The sequence below is a fragment of the Ixodes scapularis genome, unplaced genomic scaffold (assembly GCF_016920785.2).
Source record: "Ixodes scapularis isolate PalLabHiFi unplaced genomic scaffold, ASM1692078v2 PGA_scaffold44__24_contigs__length_19508400, whole genome shotgun sequence".
NCBI classification, from domain to species: Eukaryota; Metazoa; Arthropoda; class Arachnida; order Ixodida; family Ixodidae; genus Ixodes; species Ixodes scapularis.
In genome coordinates this window covers 6,952,576-6,962,884 of record NW_024609873.1, presented here as the reverse complement: position 1 = coordinate 6,962,884, position 10,309 = coordinate 6,952,576, and the positions used below count along the sequence as shown (strand labels likewise).

Genomic DNA, 10,309 nt, shown 5'->3' with positions numbered 1-10,309 from the left:
TTGCATAGTTTTGTTTAATGTCTGTAGCCTGCTTGTCAACCTCTCCACTACGTCCATTTTCTATGTCTCTCTCTCTGTAGCCTGCTCATTATAATGTTAACTTAAAAAAATTTACTCCTAGCATTTAAATTGTTTTTTCATCAACCATGCTAGAGATTAAAATCCAAAGAAAAAAAAGCTGTTTTACGAGGGAAAAAAAGGACACCACTAGGTGTGCTGCAGGCCCAAGGTGTTAAAATAACTCCACTGAGCTCCCTTTGGGATGTTTAGTGTAAGCTATTTTTATTCTTTCCTAAGAAAATTTTACATTTCAAGACAGGTTCTGGGGCAAACTGGGAGATGACGGATGTCGACAAACAGTGAACGGAGATGAAAGTAGCACGAGTGACCAAGGATTCTAACACTTCCAGGAAAACCCAGCAACCTCTCCCATTAGACAACTCATTCCCATGGAAACCTCCAGAAAACCTGTGAAGCACTACAATTTACAGCATAGCCGCTGTGGGATAATTCCGAGGTGCGCGGGGGGCGATTCGCATGTCTTGTCCTTGCTACTCGAAGCGTGCTGGTGACTGGTAAGGTGAGAGGTGATTTTTAGACACCCAGGACACTTCACTGCCAAAGCAAGCTGAAAAACAAAGTGATAAACATTCTGAAGTAAGGCATCCCAGACTGCTCAAAGGTAATGTAGTGCACACAGTTGAGAACAAAGAGTTCCGAGCTCTAGCATTTTTGGACAAATATAGTCGTTTCATTCCGGTCTTTGCTGAAGAATAGATGCCGAAAAGCACAGTCAAAACAAGGACGAGGAGCTTGGATGAAACACCGAAGACACCCAGCTCATTTTTATGTTTTCTATTTTTAATTGAGAGTAATCTTCACCCGGAAGTACTGTACAATTCTTTAAAGTCAATGCGTTCAACTTGCAAGATTGCTCTATTATAAAAAGTAAAGACATTTCACAGCTGACTGTCTTGTAATTTATGATGTTGGAGCGTTTCGAGGAAGATATCTTGCTAAACTTCCAAATGGACTGTGCATTCACTTTTATAAGCTCATTTAGCAATTCCAAGTTACTTCGGTGCAAGTAAACTACTAGTAGCTTTTCACCTTGCATTCTTAAAGCTGTTATGGTTTGGGAAACATTCTCCACACCCTCAAACTGCAAACAGGAAAAATAGTTGCACACCGTCTGGAGCAAGAATATTCTATAACCAAGTGGTTAGCAGAAATAGTGTACCTTTGCCGGAGCTTTTTTATTAGGACTTTCTTCTAAATAATGTTCTTACATCACCAGATTTGCATCTCTGAATGCAAGGAGTGAGAAGTTAATTTAAAAGGACAGAAAGACAAGATAACTTTGCTTGTCCATCAGCATATCCCCCTTTTTTTATATTCCACTCTTCATATTTGAAGTGAAAGGCTTTATTCTTTGCACTGCAAACATTGAAACACTGAAACAAAATGAGAGCCTGCATCCACAATGAAGTAACAAAACTGTATGAAAATTAATGGGGTTTCCACATATGAACATGTTTTTACATTATGTTAAAAAGTAGACTCCAAGCTAACCTGAGCACATTGATCTCTGGCATTCCTGGATCTGCACCCTTCTTGAATCCTGGAACGAACAAGGGAGAGCTGTTACCAACAGGGCTCTTGAAAGTCTGCTTGTCGATACAATCCAAATTGTATTTGTGTGCGTGAACCTCTCGGTTGCTCTTCCAGCAATTATCGTTCTTTGGCATAAGCATTCGTTTGTAGCATGTTTTTCACCAAACTTCACGGATCCTTATCGTTTTGTCAAACCATGTTTTATGAAAACATGTTTCGTGAACGTTTCATGGACACAGGTTTCATCAACACTGCAATGTTTCGTGGACACGTGCTCTTGCAATGTTTTGTCAACATTTTTTTTTTCTTTTTACTACCGTAAAATACTGGGGAAGTGCCCGCTCCACTTTCACTGAAAACTGGGTTAATCTAAATGTGGGCACTTGTCTCGTCAAATTGGTAAAAACCAAGATGGCAGCCAATAAAGAGTTTTGAAGGCAGGGGGAATGGAATCAAAGAAAGCACATTTATTTTTACATAATATCCAGTCATTGCCGCTGGTGGTCTTGTGGCCGCCGCAACAAGGTGAATATTTTCGACTGATGCTGGCGCTTTGGAGGCGGTAGGCGCTTAAGGGGAAGCTGAAACTCTTCTTTCAAAAATGAGATAGAGGTTGATTCTAGCATAGTTTTTATCCCGTGAATCTAAATATATTTGTTTTCCTTGATGATGCAACTAAATGCGAGAAAACACGACAAACCTCCAACCAGTCGTCACGTCATAAGACAATCTTTCGGCTGCCAAGCATGTGTCGCTCGAGGGTTGCGCGTGGAATTGCAAGCTTGCCAGGTATATTCCCCCGCACTGGTACCAGTCGTGACGTTTTAGAGCACAGCTCCTAGGCGCTCATTCCCGTGTTTCGTGGCGTCGTCATAGCTGTCGGCATAATTGCACGCGTTGCATTATGGGACGTCACAGACCTATACACAGATTCAATTTCCCGCTAAATTTAACGGAAAAACTGAATTGGTGTGCAGGTTTGTGATGTCCCATAACGCAACACTGCGCATTCAGTTTCTCCGCTAAATTTAGCGGCAAAACTGACGTCACATGACATTCACACCAATTCAGTTTCCCCGCTAAATTTAGCGGGGAAACTGAATTGGTGTCGAGGTCAACTGGCGTCAATTTTCCAGCTAAATTTAGCAGGGAAGCTATGGGAAGAGGGGAGGTTATGAAGGAAGAAGAGAAAAGGAGGGTCCTCCGTACCCTCCCTTCCTCCACTGCGTACCCTCCCGTGACGGTATATTGAAAAATCAAAATACCTCAAGAGCAGTGCTCTAATTTCGCATTAGAGATTTGTAAACATCTCAATTTTTTTCCTGCCCTTTTTAAAAATAGCAAGAGTGCGCTGCACAGCTTTGATAGGCGCTGAAGATGCGCAAAGCGGAGATTTTGAAAACTCCTTTTGTGAAGTCATGCTCCAGGGAAGCGGTTGTAACCCCACAGGGCTCTGGCAGTCGATATCCCCTTGGACCTCCTGCTCTTAGCCTGGAGCCTGGTCTCATGGTCTTCGAGGTAGTTGTGACCCTCCTGGATGTGGATTCCCAGGTACTTGTATTGTGATACTCACGGTACTTGTTCCCCCTGGATTTTCAGGTCATCTGCCTCGGCGTCTCCTCTGTCCCCGAAGCCCACCAATGCCGACTTCTTAGCACTAAAAATCGGCCCCAGTGCCATTCTCATTCATAAGGGCCTGCAGGCTCTCCAGGGAGTCTGCCATCAGGACGATATCGTCGGCATAGATTAGCCCAGAGATTTTTCCTCCCCCACTGGTTCCCGTCTCCGTATATTCCAGGGTGAAGCCCTCTGCACAGTCCTGCAGTCTCTTTTCGAAGCCTGCCATGTAGAGCATAAACAGCAGTGGCGACAGTGGGCATCCCTGTCTCAGACCCTTGGTGATGGCTACAGGATGAGTCATCTCTTCTTGCCACTGTGCCACCACAGCAGTCTCCTTGTAAATTTCCTTCAGCAAGTTGATCCACTCTGCCTCCACAGGTTCTCATGCTCGACCAAGTCGTAGGCCCGGCTGATGTCGAGGAAACAGAGGTAAAGTGGACGCCTCTCTCTCTGAGCGATCTCTATGGCCTGCGTCAGCACGAATAAATTGTCCTCAAGGCGTCTCCACCCCGGAAACCGTTCTCTAGCTCCCCCAGGACTCCTTCTGCCACTGCCCATGTCTGCAGTCGGTCTCATATTATCTGTGTGAACACGTGGTAGAGTACTGATGTGATTGCTATGAAGCGGTAGTTGCCGAGCGTTGACTTTCATCAGTCCATCAGTGCTGACCGACCGCACTGTTTTCTCTTCAGTGGGCTGTGGTAGCCTGCGTCAGCACAAATCCGGACACTGGTGGCGGCAAAATTGCCTCGTTTTATTTTTTTTCTTTCGTGTTCTAGGGCGAAGAGAATTTCTCAAGGTTTTTAAGAAAGCATTGCATTATTTTGGGGAACAAAAACAAACAAATGAAAGCTATATTTTGTGAGTTTGTGCACAACAGAAACAAATGCAACTGGAATGCTTGTTTCCATTTATGTTGATTTTTTTTTTTTTTTACGGTACCATGCACTCAGCCGTGTCAATTTACAAAGGTCTTAACTGTCAAAAATATCTGACCACAGCACAGGATAGCTGAACATTCACAACATGAAATTGAACGAGTCTCATGAATAGAACAACATATATTGTATGCACAGTGTGCTGCAATATGAAAAACCCACTGGGAGCGCGTGGCCGAGGCGGTGGCTGGCGGGGGCGCTGCGAGCGCTCTGGGCAACTCCAATCTGCTTCGAGGGGAGGACGCCCACTCGGGGCACAGCTAAAGCGCAATGTGCTTATCAGTTTGTGCTAAGCCCCAAGGGAGCCTACTCCCCTCGAAGCAGAATGGAGTTACCCGGAGCGCTCGCACCGCCCCCGCTAGCCACCGCCTCGGTCACAAACTTCCAGTAGGTCTTTCATATTGCAGCGCACTGTACCCCACGATGCGGCATTATCCGAACAGGAGTCAAGAAAGGTCTCAAATAACACAGCATATCCGATATGCAGTCGACAATAGTCCCGTCACTTCAAGAAGATCGGACGGAATCCGGCTTGTCTGAGAGCATGTTTTGAAAAGTGCTGCTTTTTTGCGCAGCACCAAAGCAGGTGAACGAACGTGTCTATTCAATCCCCATACCCCAAACCCTATCAGCTATTTTTCGCGAAGACTAGGAACATAGCTGGGAAGTCTTTTCGGAGATTATCTCAATGGAAATAATCCTGAAAGAATGTTGAATGGCCCGCATCGCGGGCTGCTTGACGTTTGCTCTCTTTGTTCGTTCCCTGCGAAGGCAGAGCAGGCTACGAGCCCTGGTGTTCCCTGGTTCTCAGTGGAAAATAACACAAGAAACGTAAGCACCCTAAACAGGCAAATGAAGTAAAAACTTCCAAGAAAAGTCTGCGATCTCCGAACGCGCATGCAGGTGTAGAGTCGCGCTGACCGGGTTTCCGCAGCTCAGGCGGGTGGCAGAAATTTCTGACAGATACGGGTCGCTCGAGTCGCAAAATGGCGGCAGCCAGAGAGCTATTTTTGCAAAGGCCTGCCGCCGTCCAAAGGGAAAGTGGCGCGCTCTCCACAATACGCCTTCTAAGCGCACATGAAGTAACCCTACTCCTTCTGGTACACCCTACACAGGAACTAAAGCGGATTCACTCAGGCGGCTCCGATAGGGCGAAAACCAATTTGCCAGCCGTAATCCTGCACTTCTAAAACAAACCGTGTGCTCCAGTGCTATGAGGGGAAACATCTCACTTCGCTCAGGAAGTCTTGTGTGTGTATGACTGCATTTACATGGATGCGACCGTAGCGCATCGAGTCGAGATTTCATCATTTTGATTGGTAGCAGTTGGGTAGAAGAGGAAGAAGTAAGAAAAAAGGCGGCGTGTGATTGGTTCCTGCTCGATTCGATGCGCTACGATCGCATTCATGTAAACGTAGCCTATGTGTGTTTGGCGCGCGTGCGTGCGTGTCAAACATTCGGCGATATTTACACATTTGTTTTACAATTATCACTGAATATATATATATATATATATATATATATATATATATATATATATATATATATATATATATATATATTGTGGACGAAACGTCGCTGAACTAAATGGGCTGTCCCCTATTGCACTCCCTTTCAGTGGGTGCAATAGGGGACAGCGGGGCTTGGCGCCACCGGCGGGCCGCCGCGCAGCGGCGTGTACGGGGGGGCCAAGTGGGTTAATATTTTTTTGTAGCGAGCAGCTGCAGACTGTCGCCGCGAAGCGGCGTGAACGCAGGCGGGGTGTCACGCTCCCCAGCGATAGACGCGTTTCAGACATCATAGTGCCCGTCCGAAACTGCCGGGAATTTTTTTCCCGGGTGTGTGACGGCGCTCCGCCGGCGACTATCGGTTCTGACACAGCCGAATACCCCTGTTACACGGGCACCCTTAACCGCGGTTAACTCAGCTTTAACTGCGGTTACGTGGCAGCACAGATACCGCACTATGCCCTCGGACAGCTATTTCAAAAGAAGTGAAGAGAGCGCGTGCACTGCATTCATGGGTGCTCAAGATGCTCAAGCGCACGTTCGCCCATAGCTTTGACTGCATCGCCGCAGAATGTTGTCGGCAAGTATTGTGCGCTAATTGTGGTTTAGCGTAACTGCAGTTAAGTGTGCCCGTGTAACAGCGGTATTAGATAGAACGAACTGTCAATGAAACGTCGCAGTGTCGGCGAAACGATCTGTTGATGAAACGTCGTTCGACGAACTGATTTCCACCGGAGCTGGGTTGCTTGGACCCAGGCAACGTTACTTCGGACCCAGGGAATACAGCTAAAGGGGTGTCCAAACAGGACACTACAAAACGCACGACTCCGACAAATCAAGAAAATTGAAGCGGGCGCGAAGCGGGCGCGTCCGCTTCAATTTTCACGATTTGTCGGAGTCGTGCGTTTTGTAGTGTCCCGTTTGGACACCCCTTAAGCCTAAGTGGAGCAGGCTTTAAAAGGAACTCACCTAAATACAGAATTGCCGGAATGAAGCCCCAGTGGAACACTTCCCTTGTTACGGTTAGCACCGCAGCCACCTTTTGCTTCATTTCGGGATTCATGGTCAGCTCTTCTAGGGTAAGAAATTGACGTTCAAGAAGTTCAAACCTGAGAGCAGACGGCGAGCAGACCACGATGCGCCGTGAGCTGCGCTAGCCCTGGATCGACAAATAAAATAACTTCTAACGTACCGAAATAGGAGGTGTCTTGCGCCACCTAGCTACAGTGTACTATGCTTGGGGACAACTTTTTGTGACGATGGAGACTTGCTCTGGTTGGGCTTCGGTCCGAGCGCGGCCGATGTTACGAGCCAAAGGGCCAATCAAATAACGTAAAAAGCGCAACGTCATGGCGTGCTCTCTGCGCTTGACTAGCCGGCGGAGGAGCACGCACAGAGAGACGGCGAATACTGGCTGGTCCAATAAACTGCAGAGAGCACGCCATGGCGCTGTGCCTCTTTCGCTGTTTGATTGGTCCTTCGGCTCCTAACATCGGCCACGCTCGGACCGAAGCTGAAACGAAGTATATAGTTGGTGATGATTGATGAACGGTTTGAACCATGATTAAAAGCACTAAAAAGACGAACACTATCCAGAAGACAAACACGACCGTGTCTAAAACGCGCAACGTTCGTGCGCCACTAAAGCGGAAGCTGCTTCCACCCACGCACGTAACCAGGAGCCCCAGGAGCGGAGGCCCCAGCAATATGAAAGATTTCGGGAAAGGCCCGTAATTCCTTGCGGGAAGTTATCTGGTTGGCAGGAAGCAACTGTCAGGGTGCGTACTGTAATGATCGAATTGCTTTCAATATTTTTAGAGCGCAGCTCTTAGGCGCCCGTTTCCAAATTGAGCGGCGTCGGCATAATGGACCTTTTCCGAGAAGCGTTCTGCGCACGCGCGAACGCCCGATGCCAAGCGGCAGAAGTCGGTACGAAAAATCGAGGAAATTCGGAAGGAGGCTGTTGATCAGCGGGTAGAACACGTAATTGCAGCATATATATAATTGAGTTTCACAAAAAAAGAAAGTGGACGGAAAGAAAAACGCGACGTTTGGGTGTTTTTCTTTCCCCTCTTTAAAGTCGCGTTGGGCACGCGTTGCAGCTCAGAGAGCGAAGAAACTGGTAGCGCAACTCCCATTATCGATTGGTAGCGCAGGTAGGTCACTTCCTCAATTTTTAGTTCGTGCAGCCACCGCCTGGTGCCGTCGGTATGTGAAAAAGGTCATTGCGCGGTGCATTATGGAACTTTCCCATGAAGACGTCACGAGGGTCACCAGTGACGTCACTCGTGACGTCACCGCGCGTAGCAATATGGGAGAATTTCCCGGCCAAACTTAGCGGAAAAATTTTCCCACTAAATTTAGTGGAAAAAGTTCCCTTCTAGATTTAGCAGAAAAATTTCCCTACTAAAGTTGGAGGAAAAAATTCCCCGCTAAATTTAGCGGGAAAATTTCCCCGCTAATTTTAGTGGAAGAAATTCCCCGCTAATTTTAGTGGAAGAAATTCCCCGCTAAATATTGCGGGAAATTTTCCCTGCTAAATTTAGCAGAAACAAATTCTCCTAAATTTACTGGGAAAAATTCTCCGCTAAATTTAGCGAAAAATTTTCCCTGCTAAATTTAGCTGAAAAAATTCCCCGCTAAATTTAGCATGGAAATTTCCCCGCTAAATATAGCATAGATTTTTTCCCGCTAAATTTAGCAGAAAAAAATTTCATTCTAAATTTAGTAGAAAAATGTTCCCGCTAAATTAAGCAGAAAATTTTCCCTGATAAATTTAGCGGAAAAAATTTCCTCTAAATGAGAGGAGAGGAAGAGGGGAGGGTACGGATCAGGAGGAGAGGCATACCATCCTCTCATACCTCCCCCTCCTCCTCCTCAAGAGCTGCGCTCTAGTTTGGTGTTCAAGGGGATCGTAAACGTCTTTAATTTTACTCTAAAAATGAAAACTTGCCGCACTGTGTAACTGCTTTTTTTTTTTTCTTCTTCTTTTTTTCTTTCTTGCTTATTTGCCATGCTGCGTGGGATTCGACTTATACCCGTGCCACACGAGCAACTCGAATGCCATTTACAACGAATGACATTCGTGTGATCGACGAATCCGCTCGCGATCTGTCACGCGTGGAACGCCCCAAGCTCGGAGTGTCGCGCGCTGATTGGCTGATCGTTCAAATGTCATTCGTTGTAAATGGCATTCGAGTTGCCCGTGTGGCGCGGGCATTACCTTATTGTGCCACGAGGTCGATCCCACTCCGTAGCTGGATGTTAAGGACTGCTTTGGCCGGGTCCATCCGAAGGCTGCCGTGGGCTCCGAGGAGGGGAATCACTCCGAAACACAAGGACACTGAGGAAGCGGGTTTATTTGGCTCCTGTGCCACCACACTGTGCCTGTCGGCAAAACTAATAAATAAAAGAAGCGGAAAAGTGTCGGCACTAGACACATTCACCTGGAGGGGGCCCCTGCTGCCGTATTGGGCAGATTCGTGGGACAAGGGGGAAGCACAAAAAGAAAGAGGCTCGCGAGGAGAGCTTCCCCCAAAACAGAGAGTCCCGGCCGCCATTTGTGGCCGGCTTATCTAGCCAGCAGAAAATGGACGCGCCCGGGGTAGGTGGTGTGGCTTATCCCGCAGATGGGCCGCGCCCATAATAAATTCCAAAGGGTGCGCCGGAGGCACATTCACCCAAAAGGGCGAGGTAGACACGCCCTCTTCGAGGAATGCGGCCTTGCTCCGTATCCAAGATGACGTGGCCATAAGCTCCCCACGGCCTGTGTGTGCTATAGATATAGGGAGACGGGGAACACGTGGTTCCCACAACTGTAAAATGCTGCAGCTTTTACCTTGAATTATTTTCATGCGCTGCATGCTGTTTGTTGCACTCCCCATTGATTTATATATCACCCCTAACAAACCCCCAGGCTGAACCCCCCCCCCCCCCTTTTAGCATTGACAACCCTAAATAAACCACAGGCTTTCCCTTATGTGGTAAGGGTGGCCAGACAAATGATGAGGCGGCAAATAACTGGGAAAGTAATCGTTTTAATGAGGTGAACAATTGTGCCCAAAACAAAATAGAAGATTAGCGTCGCAGGCACTGATGTTGGCGAAATATAGCAGGATAGAGCGCCGGGGCGAGACTGACTTCGGCTCGCCATGCGGATTCCCTTACCCACTGAACACGAAGTCGCCTATTAGACGTCTAGACGTCTTGGCAAGACGAGCAAGAGGTCTTGCATATGTCTTGGCAAGACTTGATAGCCTCAGATGTCTTGAGTCGTCTTGTAGTTACCCTGTAGACTCCATAACGCTCCCTCTTTTTTGGGCTACAAGACGTCTTGCAAGGCGTCTCCTAAACATCTTAGAGATAGCTACAACCTACAAGACACCCAAGAAGTGAATCGCATCTTTGAGATGTCCTGTAAAGCCCAAGACGTCTTAGTCGAGCCGTTTCAAGCGCGGGTTTCTGGAACATTTGGTGTAGAATGTTCGGTGCGTAGAACATTTGTACCTCGATCAGAATGCAAGGTTCTCAAACTTACGGAACGGAAAATTGAAAGAACAAATAAAAGACGCTTCGCTCTCACGAATCGAACCCAGCCTCCGCACGAAAGCCAAGCACCGTAACCACGCG

General features: G+C 47.3%; 1 protein-coding gene across 1 annotated transcript; it reads right to left on the bottom strand.

Moving 5' to 3' along the window:
• Window positions 1–263: 263 nt before the first annotated feature.
• LOC8051297 (mitochondrial import receptor subunit TOM7 homolog) lies at window positions 264–9,981 on the bottom strand. Its single transcript, XM_040499190.1, has 4 exons — window positions 9,968–9,981; window positions 6,650–6,828; window positions 1,573–1,621; window positions 264–628 (listed from the first exon to the last, which is right to left on the bottom strand). Exons 1-4 carry the CDS (start codon window positions 9,979–9,981, stop codon window positions 613–615), a joined length of 258 nt encoding a protein of 85 aa, XP_040355124.1. The 3' UTR covers window positions 264–612.
• Window positions 9,982–10,309: the final 328 nt, after the last annotated feature.

Coding starts and splice junctions, on each gene's coding strand:
- LOC8051297 (XM_040499190.1), bottom strand. Junction 1,622..6,649: donor TCCGGCAATTCTGTATTTAG/GTGAGTTCCTTT, acceptor TGTTCGTTCCAG/GATTCAAGAAGGGTGCAGAT.